At 42.6% G+C, this 27,712-nt stretch overlaps 2 protein-coding genes across 5 annotated transcripts in view; one reads left to right on the top strand and one right to left on the bottom strand.

Annotated features, from left to right (window-relative positions):
* Window positions 1-497: 497 nt before the first annotated feature.
* LOC137205114 (uncharacterized) lies at window positions 498-9,750 on the bottom strand. The gene is given in 7 exon segments (XM_067702989.1): window positions 498-3,626; window positions 7,605-7,773; window positions 8,668-8,844; window positions 8,846-9,103; window positions 9,134-9,436; window positions 9,438-9,488; window positions 9,490-9,750. Coding segments are annotated over 5 exon segments (1,023 nt in total). The 3' UTR covers window positions 498-3,626; window positions 7,605-7,773; window positions 8,668-8,694.
* A 198-nt stretch (window positions 9,751-9,948) lies between these two features.
* The window catches only part of ZDHHC14 (zinc finger DHHC-type palmitoyltransferase 14), a 276,640-nt gene continuing 258,876 nt past the window's right edge, over window positions 9,949-27,712 (top strand). Inside the window, exon 1 of one of the 4 annotated variants that reach the window (XM_067701681.1) lies at window positions 9,949-11,122. In XM_067701681.1, the coding sequence (XP_067557782.1) occupies window positions 10,878-11,122 (245 nt within the window). In that variant the 5' untranslated portion in view covers window positions 9,949-10,877. The remainder of the gene's footprint in view (window positions 11,123-27,712) is intronic. The other 3 variants (XM_067701679.1, XM_067701683.1, XM_067701680.1) reach the window with 3 other exon arrangements.

The following is a 27,712-nucleotide window of genomic DNA, read 5'->3' as shown; positions in this document are numbered from 1 at the left end:
GGTTTTCTGAAAAAAAATAATAAAATTGATAAACCCTTAGCAAGGCTGATTAAGAAAATTGCCAGTATCTACAATAAATGATCTTATGGACATTAAATAAATAATGACAGAATATTATGAACAAATTTATGCCAATATATCCAACAACTTAAATGAAATAGAAAAATTTCTTTAACAGTATAACTTACCCAAACTGACACAAGATGAACTAAAAAATAAGGGTAGTTCTATATCCTTTGAAGACATTGAGTTTGATATCATAATCTTTTCCTCAAATAGAACTCCAGAACCAAATAATTAGCTGGTGAATTCTATCAAACATTTAATAAGTAAACAATACCAACCCTACCAAACCTTCTCAAAAAAATAGATGGAGAAACAATTCCCATTTTGTTTTTATGAGGTCAGGAGAATCCTGAAATCAAACTTGACAAAGACATGACCTCCCCTGACCCCCGCAAAAAAAAAAAAAAAAAAAAAAATCAGTAGCCAATAACTCTCATTAACATAGATGTAAGTTTTTTCACAAAATATTAGTAATCCAAATCCAATAATATATGAAAAGGACAATGCATTTTGACCAAATGAGGATTACGTTAGAAATGTAAATTTTAGCATTCAATTATCAATCAATGTAATACGTCATATTAACAGAATAAAGGAGAAAATGAATCATCTCAATAGGGGCAGAAAGCATATCTTACAAAATTCAGCATCCATATATATAAGAACTCTCAGCAAACCAGCAGTAGAGGGAAACCTCCTCAACCTGATAAAGGCATCTATAAAAATCCCAAAGGTAACATCACATTTAATGATGACATAGTTGTTGCTTTACCCCCAACATTGGGAACATGCAAGGATGTACACTTTTTTTTTTTTCTAAAACAAAACAGAAGAACTGTAAATAATTAATTAACTCTAGTTTGCTGGTTTGCTTTTCATGGTGGCACGGGTTAGCAATTCCAAAGCTTTTTTGTACTCTAGACTTGAAGAAATGAACAAATACATTGAGAATAATGGAAGGAATGAGCTACAGATATGGAAAGTGAGAAGCATGCATTACAGCTTGTAGTTTTTGATTGGAAGTGCATGTTATCAGTTTGAAAACATGGTTTTTAGCATTGAGAAAAATAAATATCTGTGCCTATGTTTTAATAGATATATAAATAGACAGAGATATATAAACACATATGTGTTTTCCACTAAAAGGAACTAGGACCCCCTGGAGAAATGACAGATTGCAGGGCTGGGACAGGAAAAGTACAGGGGGACCCTGGAACATCTGATTGAGGCAGTCAGGGAAGCAAGTGCTCAAGGAGTGACTGGGTCATGTCAAATTTCACAGGAGTTAGCATGAAGGGGCTCATGCTAGCCAAACCTGGAACAGTTTGAATGTCAAAATAACTACTGACAGATTATAGTTGTAGTTATTTATAACTAAATAACAGATTAGGGCTTCCCTGGTGGCGCAGTGGTTGAGAATCTGCCTGCCAATGCAGGGGACATGGGTTCGAGCCCTGGTCTGGGAAGATCCCACATGCCGTGGAGCAACTGGGCCTGTGAGCCACAGCTACTGAGCCGGTGCATCTGGAGCCTGTGCTCCACAACAAGAGAGGCCGCAATAGTGAGAGGCCCATGCACCGCGATGAAGAATGGCCCTCGCTCGCCGCAACTAGAGAAAGCCCTCGCACAGAAACGAAGACCCAACACAGCCAAAAATAAATAAATTAATTAAAAACAAAAAACAATAGATTATATCCCATTGAATAATAAAAGTATCTATGAGGCCATACTGATATAAATAAACCAGTGAATCAATAAATAAATGGGGAAGGAAAGAAAGGTCTTTCTTATGCCAACAAAAGTGGGTAGGGGGGAGAGAGAAAGATAAAGGAAAGAAAGAAGGAAGGAAGGGAGGAAAGGGAAGGAAATAGAATCAAGAAATCAATAGATACTAAAATTAGTAGGGGAGAGTTTGATGAAGAACAAGACATTTGCAGTCTTTGTATTTATTAACTACAAAGGAAAATAACAACTTTATATTGGAAAAACCTAGTGGAACCTCCTTACCCTAGGAATCAAAATGAATATCATGAATATTGGGACAAACCAGCACCACGGACCTTTGGACCTGATGCTGAGAAAGACACATCACTTCCCACCAAAAATGCATAACCTGATTTTTCTTCAACATATCTAAATGAGCTAAATAGAAAGGTGGAAAACAATCTTAGCTTATTAACAAAAACCAAATTGTACCTATGTTGTTCCAGAAAAGATGTAAGATAGCTAAAGTAAAAGTTGACATTTTGAAATAATTTTAAACCCAGAAATAAGTCTGTACTAGAACAAATTAAACTGTCTCTTAAGGTGAAATATTACTACAGGAACAACAGAAAGTTATAAAAATGAAAATTTCTGTAAAATATATTTGTATCTTTATCTTATTAGATCATCTATAATTAAGAATATCCCGGATATTTTTACACCCCAAATAGGGATAATCTTCAGGTTTCACTAATGTACAGTTATGCAGATGTTTGTAGGAGAAAAAGGACACACCAGTTTTCTGAATTAGCAGTCAGGCTATTGACCCCCCGAAGAAGTCCTTCTAAGTAGACACGCTTATAAAGGTCTCAATCTCCTTTTGAAAGAGAATGATATAAATGGTGAAAACTGATGAGAAAAGGGAAAATAATAAGAATACCAGTAATACCTGCTTATGAGTTTACTACTGACAAGCACTTTCACATATTTTTTTGATCTCACAACCAACACTTGAGGTGGGTAGGTTTCAGTTATTCATTCCAGTGAGGTTTTTATTTCCCACAAATGCCAAGGATGTCAAGGAAAGTTTGTTCTTGGATTTGGTTTCCATGTATTCAGAAAATAAATAAAAGTCAAACAAGTTTTTTATTGACTAGCTTTAGTTCCGAAATAGCATTACACATTTCTCAAAATCCATTCTTTACAGAGGAGACAAGAAATTTCTGAAATCCACTTTGGATTCTTTTGGAATTCTTTCTGACTAAGCTGCATTTTTAGTTAAGAGAAGTGTTTCTTTGTTTTGCTCATGTCCTTTGAGGAGCAAATGGGTATTGACTGTCCAGATGTAGGTGTTTTGAAAACCAGGCTGGGCTCTCGCCATTGGAACCAGACTTGCAGAACTCAGAACTTTAGTCTCTGTGTCTTCCTGCAAGGGTTAAATCTGAGGAGTGGTAGAATCGTTTCTCATCGTCCATAGGATGCTTCTCCTTTTCCCGTTATTTTACCAGTTAGTGTTCTGATGCATATTTTACAAGTAATCAACAAAACCGTTTTGGAGCCTTTCTACTTCTTCATAATTTTTGCTTCTTTAAACCTGAGTGCATATCTATTTTGCTCCTCAATTAATAAGTGTCTGTACTTTGGGGTGTCAGTTTAGCCTTGGGCTGGAGACACATTCCAGCTTTATCCAGCACCTGCAGCTGGAAGCAGTATGGACATGCTTCTTCGAAATCCTGTGAGGAACTGCAGGCCCAGAGGCAGCAGCAGGTGTGACCCACGCAGGTATCTTGTAGTTTCAGCAACGTTGCCTTCATGCCTGTGGCTGAAACCTGATGAGAGCCCCACTGTGGATTACACTGTGAAGAAATGCCAGTCGAACCCAAATGGACTGACATTGTACAAAATAAGTGGCCTAAACTCTTCTAAAATGTCAAGATCAAGAAACTAAAAGAAAGGAGGTAGAACTGTTCCCTATTGAAAGAGTAAGTGCTAGGTATGAAACCTGGGCTGGATCGTGAACTAGGAAAGATTAATTATAAAGTACATTATTCAGACAATTGATGAAATTGGATTATGGACTGCATATATGTGTATATACAGTTTGCCTATAAGTATATGAGCCTGGAGAAGGATATATACTAAATTGTTTACATTGGTTACTTGGGAAATAGTAGGGGTTAGGGATGACACTTTAAAAAACCATACAGGATGAACAGGACGCATGACACGATTCCATTTTTATTAAATGATACGTGTGTGGGGACTTCCCTGGTAGTGCAGTGGTTAAGAATCCGCCTGTCAATGCAGGGGACGCGGGTTTGAGCCCTGGTCCGGGAAGATCCCACGTGCCGCAGAGCAACTAAGCCCGTGTGCCACAACTACTGAGACTGCGCTCTAGAGCCCGTGAGCCACGACTACTGAGCCCACGTGCCACAACTACTGAAGCCTGCGGGCCTAGAGCCTGTGCTCTGCAACAAGAGGAGCCACCGCAATGAGAAGCCCGTGCACCGCAACGAAGAGTAGCCCCCGCTCGCCCGCACACAGCAATGAAGACCCAACGCAGCCAAAAAATAAATAAATAAATCTATTTAAAAAAAAAAGAATCTGCCTGCCAAGGCAGGGGACATGGGTTCGAGCCCTGGTCCAGGAAGATCCCATATGCCGCGGAGCAACTAAGCTCGTGTACCACAACTACTGAGCCTGTGCTCTAGAGCCCGCAAGCCGTAACTACTGAGCCTGCGCGCCTAGAGCCCGTGCTCCGCAACAAGAGAAGCCACCGCAATGAGAAGCCCACGTGCTGCAACGAAGAGTAGTCCCCGCTCACCGCAACCAGAGAAAGCCTGTGCACAGCAACGAAGACCCAATGCAGCCAAAAATAAATAAATAAAATAAATTTATATATAAAAAACATGATATGTGTGTGGATAAAATGAATTACATAACAGATGGTCAACAAAATGTTAATGACTGTCATCTTAAGGTAATGGGAATTTGAAAACTTTTACATTTTTCGTATTTATGTGTAAGAAAATTTTTTGTAATACAATGGTTTCAATGCACATGAATTATTTTTATTAAAATCCTAAAAAGTAACTTTTTGGTGTTAAAAGAGCCAAGAAAAAGTCACTGGGGAAATTATAAGTACATTTTGGATTAAATTTTTTCTGCCTCATCCAATTTTTTCCTTGCAGTGCTGAGTTTATTACTTTAAACATCTTACGTGTTTTGACACAAGATGTTCCCAGATGTGCTGAGCACATGTAAAACTTGGAGCAAACTCTCTGGGTTGGAAGGAATTAGGGTGCCTGATTTTCCGAGGAATTTTGTCTGCTATGGGAGCTTCGGCAATTATTTCCTGAGCTAATTCCTGAATTACCAGCCCTGAACTCTCAAAAGAAATCCCCTTCTGGCATTTTCAAAGTTCTCCTTCTAGCACTGGGTCCCTTTGACTTACGTACTTTGACCACACAGGTGCACACTCATCTTGGCCTCGAAAGGTATACAAATCATCTGTCTTGGGATCTGAATGTCTTCCCCCTTCACCGTGGATAAGACCGTACTTTCTCTTGGCTGCCTGGAGGTATTCTGAGAATGACCGAGGTGGGTTTGTGGAATGCTCAGATGAAAGGAACAAAGCTCTAATTTTGTTAATAATGTAACCCCTGTTGTCGGTAAACCCACTGAGGCAGATGAGAACAAGGAACGATGCGCTGGAATCAAAGATACCACCAACACTCAAGGGAGGGCCAGCTTGGTGCTCTTAGGGTTCACGGCTGTGGTAGCTTTAGGAGCATGGCCCAATGTAAAGAAGATGAAGAGTTAGTGCTCCCATAAGGGGCTCCCAGCTAATAACAGATGGGTTGGTGGACAAAGTTCAGCAAACTTGCCCTTCAGGTGGGGAAACTGTGAGGCAGGGTCTGTACCACCTCCCACAGTTGCCTGGAGGGTCTGAGCTCCAGCCACCCACAGTGGCAGCTTCTCCACGCAAGCTTTACAGGCTCACCCCTCCCTAGCTCACTTCCTGTCTCAGCAGCGTTTTAAGGAATCCTCTCCCAAGTAAAGTATTTGCTCTTGAATCCTTGTCAATTCCACTCTAACTGGAAACATCATGTGTTTTCCCACCCTTCCCATCTCCTTGAGATCCTAGCCCCTCTTGTCCTGCCTATCATATTGTCAGAGTCCTGGATCTCACTTTGCTACAGTCTAGGCCTCATAGATCTCCCTTTCCACTGAAATCAAGATACTCTTCCCTACTCAGTTGGCAGTGAGTCAGACACAGTATACTCCTCCACTGTGTAGTGGAATCAGACATGCACACCTGGCCATCAATCCTGACTCCGTTACTTACCAGCTATGAAACCTTGGGCAAATCACCTAACCTCTCTGATCTTCAGTTTTCTCCTCTGTGAAAGAAAGGTAACATTCCTTACCTTGTCAGGTTGTCCTTTTGATTTAATAAGCTAAATGTGTAAAGAATCAGGATATTGTCTAATACAAGAAGCTATTCCAGAAATGATAGTGATTTTTATTACATAATTTTCTTCCATTACTTACTTTCTTATGTGTCTCCATCTTGCTTTCCCAACTAGGCTGTAGCTTCTCTGCCATATTCAACTTCTTTACCACAATGCCTTGCACATGACGGGCACTAAATAATCATTAGTTATCAGGTTTCTAAAGCTTTAAATCAGAGGATGCACTCTTTCAATTCGAGGTTCATTTATGAATTATCTGTTATTGTGAGGCATTCTCAAGAAATTTTTTGCAGGTAACTCCTTTTCTGGGCCTCAAATTTTCCCATATAAAAAAGAAATGTTTTGGTCTATAATTCTAGATGCACCGAGGTCCTTCTAGCATTAAAGTTTGGAAGCTATATATTCCTGAGGGCAAGTACTGTATGTTACTCTCCTCCTGACCCTTCCTCACTTACTATAATGGTGGTCACAGATTAAGTGACTTCCCAGTGCACGGAGAATAGAGTCCAGATGCCTCACCCAGCCTTTCCTCTAGCTTTCATCCTGTCCCTCACTCCATTCCAGCCAGACTGTGTTTACTTTGCACCCCTAGAACTTTCCAAGCTTGATCTGCCTTGAGGTCTTTGTACTTGCTGTTTCTTACCATTTGGTTCTCTGCTCAAGCGTCTCCTCCACGGAGGTCTCTCACCCCACCCCAGTCTCTCTATCCAACAACCCTGCTCTGTTTTTTTGTTCATGTCACGTCTCTCTGAAATTGTCTTATCATTTAGTCATTTATTTCCCTTTTTTGGTGTGCATTTTATTTGCATTTATTGTTTTTTCTCTCCACCTCTCCCTCTAGCCCCCAAATATAAACTTCTATCTTGGATCCTTTTATATCCCTGCTGCAACAAAAAATACTTCGCACAAACTACACCCCTAAATAATTGAGAAATGACTGAATAAACTCTACCACACCCTACAGAGTAGTTTTTAGGTGGTGAGTTAAAATCCATGGCTGTCATGCCAGGTTCTAGTGAATTTAAGTATATGTCCTAAGCTAATTGCCATAGGTCTGAGTAAATATGGAGTAGGAAGAAACAAGGAATTCTTAGGAAGACAACTGCAAACAATCATATCAGCTTATCTAGAAACTTGCTGGCAGTGGGAAATTTAGAGATAATTTTTAAAGATGTAATTCATTTCTTTTTATTATGGAAAATTTCAAACATAAGCATGGACCCTCTTGTGCACGGTGGTGGACAAACCCTAGGGTAGCCGCTCATCCTAGTATTCAAACCCTTGTAATATCCCTTCCCCTGTGACTTGCTTTCTAACGGACAGAGTACGGCACATTTGATGTCACCCCTGTGTGATTACCTTGTGTTATATGAGATTCCATCTTGCTAGCAGGTTTGCTCTGGAGACTCTCCTTGCTGACTTGATGAAGTAAGTGGCCGTGCTGGCCCATGAATGCCAGGTGCCACCTAGGAATTGAGGACAGTCTCCAGTGGACAGCCAGCAAAAGCCAAGGTCTTCAGTCCTACAGCTGCAAGGAAATGAATTCTGCCAGTGACCCAAGTGAACATGGAAGCTGTTTCTTTTCCAATTGAGCCTCCAGATGAGAATGCAGCCTAGCCAACACCTTGATGGCAGGTGTGAGACCCTAAGCAGATGACCCAAGTGCCTGGACACCTGACCCACAGAAACTGAGATAATAAATCTGTGTTATTTTAAGCTTCTAGGTTTGTGATAATTTGCTGCCACAGATAACTAATAAAGATATATCTATCACCCAACATGAACAATTTTCAAGTTTGCCAATATCTATATCCTCGTGTTTTTTGGGGGTGGATGGGCTGGACTATTTTAAAGCACATGCAGATATTTTTGTATGTTTCTCTAACAGAGAAGGACTATTAAAAAGCATAACCACGATGCCAGAAAAATTAAGGGCTTAATTGAGAACAAGAATAGGAGTCTTTTTTTCAAGCAACCAAGTCAATGTATTTAGTATATTAACTGGACACCTGGAGAAAAGGTGCTTGAAATAAATCAAATAACATCCTGTTGATCCCATGAGCTAAAGGATAGGAGAGCATGGGAGAGTTTTCATTTGAATTGTCTGAGGTTTGCCAGTTGTTTTTTTAAAAATCAGTACAGCCGCAGAGTACTGAATTGTCCCTACAATGTGCTCATTGGTCATACAATATCTAAAACCATTCGGACCCATTTCTAACTAAGGTCCTACCCATTCCCCTAACCTGCTTTATGATGGATCCTGGTAAATACCATTTTTATTCATAACTCCTTATAATTTCATGTCCTACTCGAATTGCCATTCCCACCACTTTTTCCTTACTACAGGAAGCTCTTCCCAACTGCCCCTAGTTCTTTTCCTCTCTTGGATAAACCAATCTCATCTCCCTTTGACACCGCTCACCTAGGCAGCGCTTAATGAGTGAAATTCTCAGGGCTCTGGGTTCAATCCCATCTCGACCACCCGGGCGGTTTGTGATCTCTGGCAAGTAGTCGGCTGGATACAATAGTGCCTCGCAGGGTTGTCGTGAAGATTAGATAAAGAACGTGCGTAACGTGTGAAGCGCCCAGCACCGAAAAGGCGCAGTAGAACCCCAGCCCTTCCCTTTGTTGGTTTCCATCTCCAACCAAACAGCACCAGAACGCTCAGTACCACGCCTCTCCCGCCCTCGTCGCGGAGGATGCAGGGATTTGTAGTTTTTTGGTCCCCTAGTTGCGTTTCCTCTCGGAGCCGGACGGCGAGAGGAAGAACTACACGTCCCAATAGGCCGTGAAAGGAAATTGGGGCGCGGAAAACCGATCGTCCCCGCCCCGTCTTCGCTCTCGCGGCCCACCGGCTGTGCCCACGGCGGGAGGGTTCAGACCCCCGCTGCAAAGCCGGGGCCGAGCGCACGAGCAGATCCGTGGGGACAGTCGGGCGGGGCGGGAGAGCACAGCGGGTGGCCCTTCTGCCGCCGTGGGAGCTCGCGGGGGGAAAGGAGAGAAATAAAGCGAGCAAATTGTGAGCGCCCGTGTCGGAGAAGTGAGAAAGGGCAGGGGAAGCAGCAACGCACGCAGAGCCTGGCTGCCACGGGGCTTGGTCCTCCGGGAGGGACCCAGGGCGCTTCGCTGTCCCCTCCTCCCCGCGGGAAGCCTGGAAGCTGGCCGGGCACGGAGACTCCCGCCCGCAGCCCCCATCCCGGAGTCCGGCCCGCCTCGTGCAGCGCCTCCCCATCCTGTCGCCGGGGCACCCCCAACCCACTCCCGGGCAGCAGCAGAGCCCCCGCCACTCGAGCACGCGCCCCGCTGGGGGAGGGAGAGGAAGAGTCGGGGCGGGCAGGGGAGGGTCACCACTCCGCGCCGGTTCCTCGGGTCCCCAGGAGTAGCCAGAATGGGTTTGCGTGTTGCTGCGTAAATGTGTGTCCCGAGGCGGCAGCGGCCGCCGGGAATAAACCGGGAGAAGCCGGGAAGCGGACAGAAGTCTGTGGGAATGCGCGCGGCGGGGCATCGGGTGCCCGGCCGGAGAGGCCCTTGGGCGATGCCGGAGGGAGTCCAGCGCCCGCCCCGGGGCCTCGCCTGCCCTGCTGGTGGGCACGGGGGCGGGGGACCCTTCCGAGTCCGTGCGGGCTTCGCCCGAGAGGAGGAGCCGGAGGAGGAGCCCGGCGGGCGAGGCGCCGGCCGCCGCCCACCGGGCCGGGAGGAGGCGGACCAGCTCGGAGCGAGGCGCGCGCGCCGGGGCTCATCCTCGCAAACAAGTGTCTGTGGCGTTCGCCCCGCGGCCCAGAGACGCGCTCCGCCGCTCCCGGCGGCCCTCCTTGCGCCGGGCCTGGCTCCTATGGGGCCGGAGGGAACCAGGGAGCCTCTGGCCGCGCAGCCCGCGAGCCGCCGCCGCGACCCTCAGCCCAGGCGGCCCCGGCAGCTCAGCGCGGGGGCCGCGGACTCGGCTCGCCTGCCAGGCGCGCCGGCGCGGGGTCGCCGCGCGAGCAGCGCCCGGGCTGTCGCCGAGCCCGCTCCTGACAGAATAACGTGCTTGGTTTCCCCACCCCTGGGAGGGGTTGCTGGGGCCGCAAGCTGCCTCCCAGTTTCCATCGCTCTCTCCTGGGGAGGATCCGCCGCCGGGAGGAAGGATTAGAATAAACCTGACCGAGGCGCAGAAGTGGCTCCTGAGGAAGCCGGCGCCGGGGCCGCCGCCTCGTGTCGCCTCTGGGCGCAGCGCTCGGGGGTCGGCGGGCCAGAGCCGAGGCGCGGCCGGAGGGCCGGGGGCTGCGGGGCCGAGCGAGCGGCTGTGCGAGGGAGAGGGCGCACGGCAAGCACTGGGGCGACTGGGCAGCCCCCCGCGCCCCGCGGGGTCCCGGAGCCCCAGCACGCGGGCTGGAAGCGACTGAGGACCGCCGCCGCGGGCTGCGGGCGAGCACCGTCCCTCTAGGCAGGGGATCCGGCTATGACAGCTGGGCTCCCCAAAGGGTTAACCTGGGTGTCCTCGGCAAAGTTGTCGCCGAGCCGGGAGCCCGCGTAGGGGCCGCGGCGCCGAGGCTCTGGGGGCGGCCGGGCGGCCGGCGGCGGTCGTGGCTCGGCGGGGGCCGCGCGGCCGGGGGGCTGCTGGGGGTGTGCGCCCCCAGCCGGCTGCCCTCGTGGATGCCTCCCGGCGGCGGCGGGCCCATGAAAGACTGCGAGTACAGTCAGATCAGCACCCACAGCTCCTCCCCCATGGAGTCGCCCCACAAGAAGAAGAAAATCGCGGCCCGGAGGAAATGGGAGGTTTTCCCGGGAAGAAACAAGTTCTTCTGCAACGGGAGGATCATGATGGCCCGGCAGACGGGCGTCTTCTACCTGACTCTCATCCTCATCCTGGTCACTAGCGGACTCTTCTTCGCCTTCGAGTAAGTGGTGGCGAAAGCTCCCCGACGCCTGGCACCCCTCGCCTCCCCGATCCCTGTCCCTCTCCCCTCGCTACTTTCGTTTTCTAGAAGCCTTATCTATTGTATATTGTTAGATAATACAGACCCCGCACTCCCTCTTTTTCTTTAAAAGGTCTGTTTGCTTTTCGGTCCCCGGAGATAATGCAGTTCTGGGTCGGGCTCTGGGAGTGGAGGAGAAGGGAGAGAGGACACTTGGAAGGTGTGCCGGCCTTGTTGCACCCAAGGGTTGAGTGGCACCTTGCAGGTGACTGATTCTTGGCGCGGGCCCTACTGAGTTTGGAGACTAGCAAACCAGCCCAGATGTAGCCTTCTGTGGGAAGCGGGGATGAGGCAGATCCTTAAGTCAGGGATAAACAGAATCGACTTCCTTTCGTGCTCACGAGCTGTAGGGCATCTTGTGAAGCTCAGTTGACTAAATCTTCTACATACCTTCCCTGACTAACGAGAAATCTTGGTTATTTTAGGTCTCAGAGTGTTGGCCACTCCATGTGGCTTGGAAGGATAATTTCATTTTTCGTTCTCCTTAGATGTTCACTCTTGATCAATTTCTGATTTACTATCAGGTTTCTAAACGATTCACTTTAAAAACAGGTTTCAGTAAAAAAAATGCTCCAAGCAAACACTTTCCCCTCCCCTCCCAATATTGGGGAACAGGTAAAAGGAGACTGTAGGCCTGTCAGGAAGAGTATGACACTGCATAGTAACTTATGATTCCAGAAACAAAACTTTGGGACTTTAGGGCTTTTATCGGGGAAAAAAGTGCATGCACGTCTTCTCCATTCAGGAAAATCAAATTGGCTGATAGCAACTATCTTCCTGCCAACTAACTAAAGATCTTCTTGTTTGTTAATAGTATTAGATAAAGTAGTTTAACCACATTTCAGAATCCACTTCAATTGCTCTTATTGGGTCCAACATTTGCATTGCAGCTTCTTGTGTAATTCTTGGTATCTTATGCTCAATGAAACTTATAGCTACTACCCCCTCCCATTGAAAAAAAAGCAATATATTTATTGGGAGTTCTTTGCTTTTCCTAGCTATTATGGGGCATGATACTCTTTCTGCTTCTGTTGGATAGGGTTAATTAAAAGCTTTTGTGTATGTTTACTTTTGTCTGTGGTAAGTATTAATAGGTTCTGATTTTGTGCCTGGTGTTTGATATTCCAAATGCTGTCTCAGTCAGAAATGGACGATCTCTTGACAGTGTAATACTTTTCACTTAAAGCCCTCTGACTCTGAGGGGAAACATTTTGTGTCTGAACATTGTGCTGTGATGAACAATTTTCATGGGATTGAGTGAGAACAGGTGAGAGAGATCTCAGCTATATGCTCCTTAACTCCCCCAGCCTTTCTTACAGACAACAACTCCATTTCTGACTATGTAAAATTTCCAGGTCTCTTCTAGAAGGTTAACGTTGGTGCACATTTGAGGCTAGTTGGTGGAGTCTGTCTGGGGACCTGGTAGCGGGAGGGTCGGGGTATGCAGAGGCTTTCAGAATGATGGGAGAAATGCCCTGTTGTTCCTGCTGCTGCTCCCCTGCCCCCATCCAGAGCCACCCTCTTGTCCTTACAGACCTGGGGAACTGGGGGAAGGGGCCAGAGGTTCTGGGTGATTTTGCAGTCTGAGTCATAATAAATCCCGGCCCTGACATGGTGATGTCATACGGTAGAACAGAAATGCCATCCTTCCAATGGTGGCTTCATTACAGGTGTTCCCCTAGGTAGAGCATATTCACTATGTTCCTCATGTTACCAGAGTTTTGAACGGATCTATACTGGCATCTCTGCGCTTTTTTAGCTGTGTTAAGAGTGGAGAAAATGGATTAATTTTGTGATTGTGTGGCAGAGCTTCAGCCACAAGTGTGTTTCATTTAGGATCGTGACTATTTCATTTTCTCTAAACACCCAAATCCCCACTGTATGGTTAGGGGTCCCCTGCAGTTATTACTTTTACTCTACTTTTACTTTCTTTTACTTTCTTCTTTCAAACACTGCTTTTAACCAAACCATCATAAGTTCATTTTCACCTCATCTCTGTGTGTTTCTTCCAAGAGTTCCCCAAAGTCCTCACTAGCAGGTTGTTAGGGATCTTTCTGTGTCAGCGTTGTGTTAAAGGATGGCTGTAGGAATAAACATGTGCACTGGGATTTTATTAGCTACTGTCAGCAGCTTCAGTTTTAGATCAGCTCTACATGTATGTGTGTCTTTGGTGTCCATGAGTGTTGCTTCAGTTAGCCAATTTGAAGTTTCAAGAAAATAGGCTCATCGTAACATGATGCCTCAGTTACAAAAAATCATAGGGCTGCTCAAATCATAGAATGTTACGCTTTAGCAAGAATATTTGTCACTGTATTGCTTTTAAGTTCTTTACCATTGCTAATGCCAGGGTGAAATTAAATAACTTTGACCAAATTAATTTGATAGAGACTCAGAGTCCCAATTAGTCACATGCACGGGAAATGAAATGCCAACAGGCTAGGAGAGATCAAGAGAGAATGCCAGTTTTGTCTGCTCTCTGTCTGCCTTCCTTCTGCCATTCCTTCAGTTATTTATTGAGCATATACTATGTGGTTGCCTATTTTGATTAATTTCATGTCTAGATAACTTTAATATTAGCAGAATTTGTTTTTAAACACGAGGGTCCATGTTTTTCCATACTGTAACACAAAGGCAAATATGAAATTTGAAAATAAGACATATAACTTCTAAACTTAGTTTTAGACCTCCGTTTCCTGCAACTCTTCTCCACCCTACCTCTTCTTCCTGACCTTGAAGAGATGGACAGGGAACTTTGTTCAAGAGAAGTGGACTTCTTGGAATGCAGCAACAGGTGTTGATACTCTCTTCAACCGTGGAAGAAAGGCAGGGTAGAATGATTTTTCTCACCTTGAAGATGAAGTGATAGAGGCTTGGAGAGGTTAAATAATCACCTAAGATCACACACTAATTAGTGGCCAGGCTTCTGGCTGGAAAGCCTGTGACCTTTCTGATGCTCTCTGCTGCTCCTCTCCCAAATATAGGATAGTGGTTACAGGCATGTATGCCTTTCGGAAGGACAGATCCCAAAATTCTTCCCAGAAGTATGACCTTAGACAAATCAGTTGACTTTTCTAAGCCTTGGTTTCCCAGTCTGTTAAATGGGATTAATAATATCTACCTTTAAACGTTGTGAAGATTAAATGACGTGTATTTAGTCCAGTGTCTGATACATAGTACTCATTAAATGGTACATGTTATTAGAGCAGAACTTAGAAATAGCCTCCCAAGGACGCTGGTCACCCCTTTCTGAGAACCTGTGAAGGACGGAGTATGTGGATTAAGAAGCAGGCACGACAGTGATAGCATATTAGGGCGGAAAAAATGTGGAACTGTGTAGTCTGCAGTTGAACAGAGACCTTGGCGTGAGTCTGAGGGGCAGCTTTGCTCTTGCGCCTTTTATCCAGACCCTGAGCGAGGGCAGTGAGCAAGCCTACAAGAAGCAGGAACTACATCTCCTTTCCATCCTTGGAGCTGCCGTCTCAGAATCGAGAAGACAGTAATAAAGCAACTAGAAGAAACCTGAAGCAACCCTCCAGTCTTTGTCAAGTAGGGCGGGGCTATTTATCTTTAGACGTCTTCTATTCAACATATGTAGCTGGTCCAAAGTGACAGCATTACATGGCTGTGTTTAAGAGGGAAGGGTGGAAGTTGGTTGCAGTGCTGTGGAGACATATCACTGCTCCTTGCACTTACTGAGGGGCTGGCTCATCAAAGACTCCCTACAATGTCCTCATTCTCACACACCCCAGAATTGCCATTTGAAAAGATCAGTGAACATTATCAATTTCTTTCTCTCTGACTTACACACACATATAGCCCACTTTTTTTTTTTTTTTCTTTTGCGGTACGCGGGCCTCTCACTGTTGGGGCCTCTCCCGTTGCGAAGCACAGGCTCCGGACGCGCAGGCTCAGCGGCCACGGGTCATGGGCCCAGCCGCTCCGCGGCATGTGGGATCTTCCCGGACCGGGGCACGAACCCGTATCCCTTGCATCAGCAAGCGGACTCTCAACCACTGCGCCACTAGGGAAGCCCTTCCTTTATTTTGTAACTAAACACTTTAAACAGATAAAGCACTCTGTGGTATATATGAAGGTTACCCAACAACCACCAACATGTAGAGTAATTTTGTATCTTATAGGTTCTTGTCTTTGGATACTTGAATTTATATAGTAGGACTTTTAAGGATTCTATTGACTACTTGTATTTCACTGTCTTCTCTCAGCTATTGGGAACTGACATCAAATTATGCAGAAAGGACTCTTGTAGGTTCCTATAACAGGGTAATGATGATCAATTATTTATTGGGCTATATCTACATAACCTGGAGATTTTTCTTTTGCAGTACAATGCTACACATAATTTATTCAAGGCAGAGTTATTCTGTCTTAGCAAGAGAAATTAAGGGTTTCAAGGAAGTATGTTCATTGTTTTGTAGCTCAGGTTGTTAGGAAAGGGAAAACAGTGGTGGTCAATAGATGCTTATAATTAGATACACCCAGAAATATGGATCTGATAAAATGTCAGTTGGTTCAAGTAAGAGTTGGGGACTTTCTTAATGCTTTTGTTTAGTTCTTCACTAAATATAAAAGTTGGTCCTAATTTAAACTAATTTTTATAAACTGGATAATCTTCTAGTATTTCTCCAATTCCCCCCCATTTAAAAATATAATATTAGATTGATATAGAAGATTATATATAACAACACACATGCAATTTTGAAATAAAATACTTTTCATGAGTATAAAGAGCCCCCATGAAACTACCACTCACTCAAGAACCATGTCAATACCAGGGCTTTTGAAAAAAAAAAAAATTACCAGGACTTTTGAATCTACTTATATCCTTTGGGTTTCAGCCCTGTCCCATCTTCCTGCCCCTCCCTGAGGTCATCACTACCTGAGCTAGTCATTATTAATGCCTTGCCCTATTTTCCTCAAGATTGTTGAATGTATGCATTCCCAAACAACAGGTTGTTTAGTTTGGCTTATTTTTCTATATAAAAAATATAAAGAAAATTTTCTTCTATATATAAAAAAATAATGAAAATCTTTTATTTAAAAAAACTCTCTCTTCCTCCTCTCTCCTTCCCCTCTCTGACCCATTGAAGAGTAAGTTGCAGATGTCATGCTCTTTTATATCCATATTTTTCAGCGTGTAATTCTTAAGAAAAAGGGTGTTCTCTTATACAAACACAGTATTAGCATCAATTTCAGGAAATTTAACATGGATACAATAATCCACATTCAAATTTTGCCTTTGTCCCAGTACTGGTGGGTTAAAGTTTATCATCTTGGTATTTGTTTTCTATTTATCTAATATGTTTTTTCTCTTTTCCTCCTTCTTGAATTCTTTTAGGTGAATTGCCTATTTTTAGTATTCCATTTTTTTTCCTTTAAAAAAATGTGGGCTATGTTTCTTTGTATATTTTTAGTAGTTGCTTAAGAGATTAGAATATGCATCTTTACTCTTTAATAGTCTACCTCCAAATAGTAATATTGTACTTCAGAAATAATAAAGAAACCTATAATGTTATAATTCCACTTTTCCCACCCTTTGAACTCTTATTGTCATATATTTTATATCTGTGTATGATACAAGTCCAGTAATGTTATTATTTAAAAGCAGTCAGTAGTATTTAAAAGAAACATAAATGTATATACATATATAAAATAAATATACTTTAAAATAAAACCTATACAAACATATAAAATCTAAGACACATATACATTTGTACATATATGAAATAGAGATAATTTTAAATAGAATTTTGTATTTATCCTCACATGTTTACTATTTCTGGTACTCTTTATTTCTTTCATCTGTATTATTTCCCTATGACCTAAAGTACTTCTTTCAGTGTTTCTTGTATGCAGGTCTGCCGGTGACAAGTCCTCTTAGTTTTTGTTTTGACAGTGTTTATTTTGCCTTCATTTTTATTTTGCCTTCAATGTTTATTTTGCCTTCATATTTTCACTGGATATAGAACTCTAGTTTGACAGTTTTTTTCTATCAGAACTTTGAGGATGTTGGCCCATTGTCTTCTGGCTTCTTTTGTTTCCAGTGAGAAGTTAGCTCTTATTTTTTGCATTTCCTCCTGTATGTAACGGGTGAACTTTTTCCCAGGCTGATGTTCTCTTTATCTTTTGTTTTTTGGTTTCAGCAGCTGAATGAGGACATAACTGAGGTGTGGTTTTCTTTATATGGATCCTGCTTCAGGTTTACTAAAGCTTTGGGGATCTGTGGATTGATATGTTGAAGTTTTGGAAAATTTTCATCCATTATTTCTTCAAAAATTTTTTTGTCTTGTTCTCCCTCTTCTCCTGGAACTCCATCTATTTATCTATGATACCATTTTATATAGTTCCTTACATCTTGGATTTTTAAAAATTTTTTTGTTTTTTTCTTTTATCTCTTTGTGTTTCAGTTTGATTAATTCCAATTGGTCTGTCTTCAAGTTTACTGATCTTTTTCTCTCCTGTGTCCTGTCTATGATGAGGCCTCTTTGATACCTTATTTTTTATTTTGAGCATTTCTGTATTTGAAAAACTAGTTTTTTTAACATTAGTTTAAAAAAATAATTTCCATTCTTCTGAAATTATCTGTTTATGTCCATATTTTCTTTTTTTTTGCATGTATCTTTTTATTTATTATTTTTAATTTTTTTGAATTTTATTTTATTTATTTTTTTATATAGCAGGTTCTTATTAATTATCCATTTTACACATATTAGTGTATACATGTCAATCCCAATCTCCCTATTCATCACACCATCACCCCCCTCCACTTTCCCCCCTTGGTGTCCATACGTTTGTTCTCTACATCTGTGTCTCAATTTCTGCCCTGCAAACCAGTACCACTTTTTTAGGTTCCACATATATGTGTAAATATATGATATTTGTTTTTCTCTTTCTGACTTTCTTCACTCTGTATGACAGTCTCTAGATTCATCCATGTCTCTAAAAATGACCCAATTTCGTTCCTTTTTATGGCTGAGTAATATTCTGTTGTATCTATGTGCCACATGTTCTTTATCCATTTGTCTGTCAATGGGCATTTAGGTTGTTTCCATGACCTGGCTATTGTAAATAGTGCTGCAGTGAACATTGGGGTGCATGTGTCTTCTTGAATTATGGTTTTCTCTGGGTATATGCCCAGTAGTGGGATTGCTGGGTCATATGGTAATTCTATTTTTAGTTTTTTAAGGAACCTCCATACTGTTCTGCATAGTGGCTGTATCAATTTACATTCCCACCAACAGTGCAAGAGGGTTCCCTTTTCTCCACACCCTCTCCAGCATTAGTTGTTTGTAGATTTTCTGATGGTGCCCATTCTGACTGGTGTGAGATGATACCTCATTGTACTTTTTTTTTTTTTTTTTGCGGTACGTGGGCCTCTCACTGTTGTGGCCTCTCCCGTTGCGGAGCACAGGCTCTGGACGCGCAGGGTCAGCGGCCATGGCTCATGGGCCTAGCCGCTCTGCGGCATGTGGGATCTTCCCAGACCGGGGCACGAACCCGTGTCCCCTGCATCGGCAGGCGGACTCTCAACCACTGCGCCACCAGGGAAACCCCTCATTGTACTTTTGATTTGCATTTCTCTAATAATTAGTGACGTTGAGCAGCTTTTCATGTGCTTCTTGGCCATCAGTATGTCTTCTTTGGAGAAATGTCTATTTAGGGCTTCTGCCCATTTTTTGATTGGGTTGTTTGTTTCTTTAATATTGAACTGCATATATATTTTGGAGATTAATATATGTTAATATATACTTTGGAGATTAATCCTTTGTCCATTGATTCATTTGTAAATATCTTCTTCCATTCTGTAAATATTTTCTTCCATTCATTTGTAAATATTTTCTTCCATTCTGTACATATTTTCTTCCATTCATTTGTAAATATTTTATTCCATTCTTCCATCTTGTTTAGTTTCCTTTGACGTGCAAAAGCTTTTAAGTTTTTGATTAGGTCCCATTTGTTTATTTTTGTTTTTATTTCCATTACTCTAGGAGGTGGATCAAAAAAGATCTTGCTGTGATTTATGTCAAAGAGTGTTCTTCCTATGTTTACCCCTAGAGTTTTATAGTGTCTGGTCTTACATTTAGCTCTCTAACCCATTTTGAGTTTATTTTTGTGTATGGTGTTAGGAAGTGTTCTAATTTCATTCTTTTACATGTAGCTATCCAGTCTTCTCAGCACCACTTATTGAAGGGACTGTCCTTTCTCCATTGTATATCCTTGCCTCCTTTGTCATAGGTTAGTTGACCATAGGTGCATGGGTTTATCTCTGGGCTTTCTATCCTTTTCCATTGATCTGTATTTCTGCTTTTGTGCCAGTACCATATTGTCTTGATTACTGTAGCTTTGTATTATAGCCTGAAGTCAGGGAGTCTGATTCCTCCAGCTCTGTTTTTTTCCCTCAAGACTGCTTTGGCTATTCAGGGTCTTTTGTGTCTCCATACAAATTTAAGATTTTTTGTTCTAGTTCTGTAAAAAATGCCATTAGTAATTTGATAGGGATTGCATTGAGTCTGTAGATTGCTTTGGGTAGTATAGTCATTTTCACAATATTGATTCTTCCAATCCAAGAACATGGTATATCTCTCCATCTGTTTGTATCATGTTTAATTGCTTTCATCAGTGTCTTATAGTTTTCTGCATATAGGTCTTTTGTCTCCCAAGGTAGGTTTATTCCTAGGTATTTTATTCTTTTTGTTGCAATGGTAAATGGGACTGTTTCCTTAATTTCTTTCAGAATTTTCATCATTAGTGTATAGGAATGCAAGAGATTTCTGTGCATTAATTTTGTACCCTGCCACTTTACGTAATTAATTGATTAGCTCTAGTAGTTTTCTGGTGGCATCTTTAGGATTCTCTATGTATAGTATCATGTCATCTGCAAACAGTGACAGTTTTACTTCTTCTTTTCCAATTTGTATTCCTTTTATTTCTTTTTCTTCTCTGATTGCCGTGGCTAGGACTTCCAGAACTATGTTAAATAATAGTGGTGAGAGTGGACATCCTTGTCTTGTTCCTGATCTTAGAGCAAGTGCTTTCAGTTTTTCACCATTGAGGATGATGTTTGCTGTGGGTTTGTCATATATGGCCTTTATTATGTTGAGGTAGGTTCCCTCTGTGCCCACTTTCTGGAGAGTTTTTATAATAAATGGGTGTTGAATTTTGTCAAAAGCTTTTTCTGCATCTGTTGAGATGGTCATATGGTTTTTATTCTTCAATTTGTCAATATGGTGTATCACATTGATTGATTTGCATATATTGAAGAATCCTTGCATCCCTGGGATAAACCCCACTTGATCATGGTGTATGATCCTTCTAATGTGCTGTTGGATTCTGTTTGCTAGTATTCTGTTGAGGATTTTTGCATCCATATTCATCGGTGTTATTGGTCCGTAATTTTCTTTTTTGTAGTATCTTTGTCTGGTATTGGTGTTAGGGTGATGGTGGCCTCATAGAATGAGCTTGGGAGTGTTCCTTCCTCTGCAGTTTTTTGGAAGAGTTTGAGAATGATGGGTGTTAGTACTTCTCTAAATGTTTGATAGAATTCACCTGTGAAGCCATCTGGTCCTGCACTTTTGTTTGTTGGAAGATATTTAATCACCATTTCAATTTTATTACTTGTGATTGGTCTGTTCATATTTTCTGTTTCTTCCTGGTTCAGTCTTGGAAGTTTATACCTTTCTAAGAATTTGTCCATTTCTTCCAGGTTGTCCATTTTATTGGCATAGAGTTGCTTGTAGTAGTCTCTTAGGATGCTTTGTATTTCTGTGGTCTCTGGTGTAACATCGCCTTTTTCATTTCTAATTTTATTGATATGAGTCCCTCCCCCTTTTTCTTGATGAGTTTGGCTAATGGTTTATCAATTTTGTTTATCTTCTCAAAGAACCCGCTTTTAGTTTTATTGATCTTTGCTATTGTTTTCTTTGTTTCTATTTCATTTATTTCTGATCTGATCTTTATGATTTCTTTCCTTCTGCTAACTTTCGGTTTTGTTTGCTCTTCTTTCTCTAGTTCCTTAGGTGTAAGGTTAGGTTGTTCATTTGAGATGTTTCTTGTTTCTTGAGGTAGGCTTGTATTGCTATCAACTTCCCTTTTAGAACTGCTTTTGCTGCGTCCCATAGGTTTTGGATTGTTGTGTTTTCATTGTCATTTGTCTCTAGGTATTTTTTGATTTCCTCAATGATCTCTTGGTTATTTAGTAATGTATTTTTTAGCCTCTGTGAGTGTGCGTTTTTTACGTTTTTTTCCCCTGTAATTGATTTCTAATCTCATAGCGTTGTGATCAGAAAAGATACTTGATATGATTTCAGTTTTTCTATATTTACTGAGGCTTGATTTGTGACCCAAGATGTGATCTATCCTGGAGAATGTTCCGCGTGCACTTGAGAAGAAAGTGTGATCTGCTCTTTTAGGATGGAATGTCCTATAAATATCAATTAAATCTATCTGGTCTGTTTTGTCATTTACAGCTTGTGTTTCCTTATTAATTTTCTGTTTGGGTGATCTGTCCATTGGTGGAAGTGAGGTGTTAAAGTCCCCCACTGTTATTGTGTTACTGTCAATTTCCTCTTTTATAGCTGTTAGCAGCTGCCTTACATATTGAGGTGCTCCTATGTTGGGTGCATATATATTTATAATTTTTATATCTTCTTCTTGGATTCATTCCTTGATCATTGTGTCGTGTCCTTCCTTGTCTCTTGTAACATTCTTTATTTTAAAGTCTATTTTATCTGATATGAGTAATGCTACTGCAGCTTTCTTTTGATTTTCATTTACATGGAATATCTTTTTCCATCTCCTCACTTTCAGTCTGTATGTGTCCCTAGGTCTGAAGTGGATCTCTTGTAGACAGCATATAGATGGGTCTTGTTTTTGTATCCATTCCGCGAGCCTGTGTCTTTTGGTTGGAGCATTTAATCCATTCATGTTTAAGGTAATTATCGATATGTATGTTCCTATTATCATTTTCTTAATTGTTTTGGGTTTGTTTTTGTAGGTCCTTTTCTTCTCTTGTGTTTCCCACTTAGAGAAATTCCTTTAGCATCTGTTGTAGAGCTGGTTTGGTGGTGCTGAATTCTCTTAGCTTTTCTTGTCTGTAAAGCTTTTGATTTCTCCATCGAATCTGAATGAGATCCTTGCAGGGTAGAATAATCTTGGTTGTAGGTTCTTCACTTTCATCACTTTGAATATGTCATGCCACTTCCTTCTGGCTTGTGGAGTTTCTGCTGAGAAATCAGCTGTTAACCTTATGGAAGCTCCCTTGTATGTTGTTTGTCATTTTTCTCTTGCTGCTTTCAATAATTTTTCTTTGTCTTTAATTTTTGCCAATTTGATTACTATGTGTCTCGGTGTGTTTCTCCTTGGGTTTGTCCTGTATGGGACTCTCTGCGCTTCTTGGACTTGGGTGTCTATTTCCTTTCCCATGTTAGGGAAGTTTTTGACTATAATCTCTTCAAATATTTTCTCACGTCCTCTCTCTCTCTCTTCTCCTTCTGGGACCCCTATAATGCAAATGTTTTTGCGTTTAATGTTGTCCCAGAGGTCTTTTAGGCTGTCTTCATTTCTTTTCATTCTTTTTTCTTTATTCTGTTCTGCTGCAGTGAATTCCACCATTCTGTCTTCCAGGTCACTTATCCGTTCATCTGCCTCAGTTATTCTGCTATTGGTTCCTTCTAGTGTATTTTTCATCTCAGTTATTGTATTGTTCGTCTCTGTTTGTTTGTTCTTTAATTCTTCTAGGTCTTTGTTAAACATTCCTTGCATCTTCTCGATCTTTGCCTCCATTCTTTTTCCAAGGTCCTGGATCATCTTCACTATCATTATTCTGAATTCTTTTTCTGGTAGGTTGCCTATCTCCACTTCATTTAGTTGTTTTTCTGGGGTTTTATCTTGTTCCTTCATCTGGTACGTAGCCCTCTGCCTTTTCATCTTATCTGTCTTTCTGTGAATGTGGTTTTTGTTCCACAGGCTGCAGGATTGTAGTTCTTGCTTCTGCTGTCTGCCCTCTGGTGGATGAGGTTATCTAACAGGCTTATGCAAGTTTCCTGATGGGAGGGACTGGTGGTGGGTAGTGCTGCGTGTTTCCCTGGTGGGCAGAGCTCAGTAAAACTTTAATCTGCTTGACTGCTGATGGGTGGGGCTGGGTTCCCTCCCTGTTGGTTGTTTGGCCTGAGGCAACCCAACACTGGAGCCTACCTGGGCTGTTTGGTGAGGCTAATGGCAGACTCTGGGAGGGCTCACGCCAAGGAGTACTTCCCAGAACTTCTGCTGCCAGTGTCCTTGTCCTCACGGTGACACACAGCCACCCCCCCCCTCCGCCTCTACAGGAGACCCTCCAACACTAGCAGGTGGGTCTGGTTTAATCTTATATGGGGTCACTGCTCCTTTCCCTGGATCCCGATGCGCACACTACTTTGTGTGTGCCCTACAAGAGTGGAGTCTCTGTTTCCCCCAGTCCTGTCAAAGTCCTGCAATCAAATCCCGCTAGCCTTCAAAGTCTGATTCTGTAGGAATTCCTCCTCCCATTGCCGGACCCCCAGCTTGGGAAACCTGATGTGGGGCTCAGAACCTTCACTCCAGTGGGTGGACTTCTGTGGTATAAGTGTTCTCCACTCTGTGAGTCACCCACCCAGCAGTTATGGGATTTGATTTTATGGTGGTTGCGCCCCTCCTAACGTCTCTTTGTGGCTTCTCCTTTGTCTGTGGATGTGGGGTATCTTTTTTCGTGAGTTCCAGTGTCTTTCTGTCGATGTTTGTTCAGCAGTTAGTTGTGATTCCAGTGCTCTCACAAGAGGGAGTGAGAGCACGTCCTTCTACTCCGCCACCTTGAACCAGTCTCTTTATGTCCATATTTTCTACTGGATACTTTAACATATTTTCTGTAGTTATTTTGGCATCCTTGCCTAATGATGCCAGCATCTGTCATCTCTGGATATGCTTCTTTTGCCTATTTCTTCTCTTGACTGTGGCTTACAGTTTCTTCCTTCTTTGTATTTCTCGTAATTTGTGATTACATGCTAGATATTGTGTGTAAAAGAATTGTTGACCCTTCAGTAACTTAAAAGGGCATGGCCTTCCTTCAGGCCAGTAGAGTGTGGGCTGAGTCAGTCTCATTTGTAATTGAGATGGGTGTGTGCTCTGGTGACACTTTAGTTAGATTCATTTCATCCCTGACTTTAGATGTTTTGAGGGAAGAATCAGGACTTTCCCTTTAGCAGGGATTGGGATCTTATCCCTGGCAAAACTCTTCACGCATCACAGCCCAGCACCAGCTTACTGGGGAAGATTTGTTGTTCAGCGAGACTGCCAGCTTTTTGGGTTACAGGAGAGTTTTCTTTGCAGTCTTGCCCCAGCTCTCTATACCTAGGACATCTCTTTTTGCCTGGCTGTTCAGTCTCCGCTTTTGGATCACTGCAGAGTGGCCTGAGTGACGGCCTGAAGTGCCTGAGAGATTTTCTTATATTTTTATGCTCTCACCCCTGCCTTACCCTTGGGGACAGTCCCATAGGTGTCAGGGCGGACGTCTCTCGACACTCCTGCCCTATCTAAGCCTTTGGTGTATTCTTGCTATGTGTTTGGTGAAGATCCATGGGGAAGAGTTGGCTGGTGGCGTAGCCCTACCCTGTGGCTGTGTCTTCTTGGAATTCTAATCCATAGAGCAGTCCACTTGTAGCCATTAACTTAATTAAAAATTTGCCGGTTTCTCCTTATTCCTGTCTATGGTGGATTCCTGTTCCTCCTGCCACTTTGCTAGGAATGAAAGCTGGGAATGGCCTGACACATTTAGGCTTCTTTGCATCCTCAGCTCCGTGATATATTTTAAAAACTGTGCTTTGTAGCTAATCTGGCTTGTTCTCATTGTTAGAGTGGGAGTGATTGCTCTTACAATTTTCAACTTGTGATTTTTTTAGCTTAATGTTGTGTTTCTCAGATTCATTTATGCTGTTGCATATATATGTAATTAGTTTTTATTGCTATAATATTTGGTTTGTTAAATATGCTCAATGTATTCCTTATACTCTTTCTAATGTTTCTTTCTTTGACTTCTCACTGATTCTTGGCATTTACTATCACTTTATAGGGTAGAATATGCAAGGCTGCCTCTGCATAGGTTTTGATTTCTTCTTAAGGATGTCCTGGCAATGACTATGGTGTCTAGACCCAAATGCTTAGGCCTGGATAACTGAGAGAGTTTAGCATGGGATGCAATCTGTTACGCTTTTACATGATAAAATATTTATCAAAATGATAAATCATGACTATCAACTAGTCATTGAAGTTGTATACAATTAAGAGCAAGGTTTAAAGAAATATATATCCTTATGATGAGTGAGGTACTTTATCACAAATTTCACCTTCATCTTCATAGGTTAATTTGGCATTAGTTTTTCATTGATTTTAAGAGAAAACTTTAACTTTTTTCCCCTCACTTATAATACTTTGGGTTTGGAAACTCTTCTCTCATCTCATGTGTAACTTAGATACAGCCCCTCAGAGTACCTGTAATTAAGATTCTGTTACCAGCCTCTTCTCATGTAGCTGGTTTTCATTGACAGTCCTGATAGAAGGATTTCTGATTGAACCAGCCAGCCCTGTTCTCGTATAGACTCGTCAGTCTCCCTGCTCTACTTGAGAGAGAAAAATCTCTTCCCCTGCCAAGATCAGGCCCAGGATGAAGAGAAATGTGATGGCTGTGTGTGTGTGTGTGTGTGTGTGTGTGTGTGGTGTGTGTGTGTCTCTTTCCCTCGACTCCATTTCTCCAATTTGTAGAGGTTGTCCTATCCTTAATTTTGGCCTGTTTCGGCCCCTACCTCCTTGACCTTTCAGCTGAGAGCTGTCATGCCATTAGAATAGACTTCCTTGTTCCCCCGTCTCCCCCAGAGATTTTTGAAGTAGACTGGCTTTCAACTATAAGGAGACTATTTTATTTCAGAACATTTTAGGTGTATTTGGAGAGAACAAACCGTTAAGAAGTGTGAATTTCCATACATCTTCAAACTGGGCTTTCAAAACTTCTGACTTCAGAGACCACGGGGGCTGGTCTTGCTGTTGAGGGCCATTGGAATGCAACAAGGCTGTGCAAGGTGGCTGTTAGAGGAGGGTGTAGCCAACGGCCCCCTAGGGTGGATGTGGTTGGCCTGGAGATAGTCTTATCGGTGGAGGAACGGCTGGCTGTCTAACTCACTTGGGAAAGTTTAAGTTTTATAGTCTGCTATCTTTTGATGGTTTTCAGGCGCTTCTCATGAAACAGCTTATTTTAACACAGAACACTGGAGTCTATTAGAGGCGTTAGTCCTACTTACTGTGATGGGAAATTACTGTCTCTCCTTGTACAGATAGTAGATTTTGTCTTCCTTGACAAAATCCAGTGTCCCTTTTTTTCCGTTTTTCTTTTTCCTTTTCCCTCAGTGGTATAAGAGCCTGTGAGTACGTTTTTTTTTTTTTTGGAAACTTTTTCTTCCTTTAGCTTTTAGGATGTTCATCTTCTACTTACCTGTAGTTACTTCTTTTTTCCCTGTATTATATCTGCTGTGTCCTCCTTGCCCTTAATTACCTTTGTCCATTTCCTGTCTGCCTTTCTTACTTTCTCAAGCAAGTCTGAGCCACCATGGTGACACTCTTACCTCTTCCAATGTGACTTCATCTGTCTCTTGTCCCCTACTTAGAGCACCTGCCCTCCTGTCTTGCATTTCCTCTTGCCTGTGGAGACCTTTACCCAGATGTCCTCTGATGCCCAGAAAGCAAGGTATTGAAAACCAAATGCATTGCCCATGGCTCCACCATTCTCATTAAAGAAAACACTCCTCGTCCCCAGAGTTCATCCTGGAAGTGTTCTCTCTTTTCACCTTCCTCATATACTTTCAGTTACCACACTCTACTAATCTTTTGCTTTAATGTCTCTTAGGATGTATTCTTCCTGTTTCCATACTTAGGTAGTAGGTTTCAAACATATTCACAAAATCTTTAACCCTCTTCCCATCAAAAAAAAAAAAAAAAAAAAAGATGGAGTGTAATTCTCCCCTCAAATATGGTCCAGCCTTAGAGACTCAGTTCTAAAGAACAGAACGTGGCAGAAGTGATGCTGTGTGATTTCTGAGGCTAGGTTAGAAAATGTGGTAAAGCTTCCACCTGGTACGTGGGCCATCTCTCTCTCTCTCTCTCTCTCTCTCTCTCTCTTGCTCTCTCGTACTGGGGACATGTACCTTAGAGCCCTGAGCTGCTATGTAAGAAGTCTAGCTATATAATACAGAGGCCATGAGGAGAGACCCCAGGCCATATAGAGACAGAGGTGCCCACGGATGCCCAGCTGTTCTAGCCTCTGGCTGTTGGAGTCTTTATGGCTCAGAGGCTAGGTATGTGAGCGTGTGAGCCTTCACATGGTTCCATTCCATGCCTCCCCAGTCAGTCTCTGAGCCACCCTGGTCAAAGCTGAAAGGAGCAGACATGAGCTATCCCCGCTCAGCTCTGCCCACATGGCAGATTCGTGAACAAAATAAT

This window comes from Pseudorca crassidens, chromosome 13 (genome assembly GCF_039906515.1).
Source record: "Pseudorca crassidens isolate mPseCra1 chromosome 13, mPseCra1.hap1, whole genome shotgun sequence".
Lineage (NCBI taxonomy): Eukaryota > Metazoa > Chordata > Mammalia > Artiodactyla > Delphinidae > Pseudorca > Pseudorca crassidens.
This window is presented reverse-complemented; position numbering and strand designations above follow the sequence as displayed.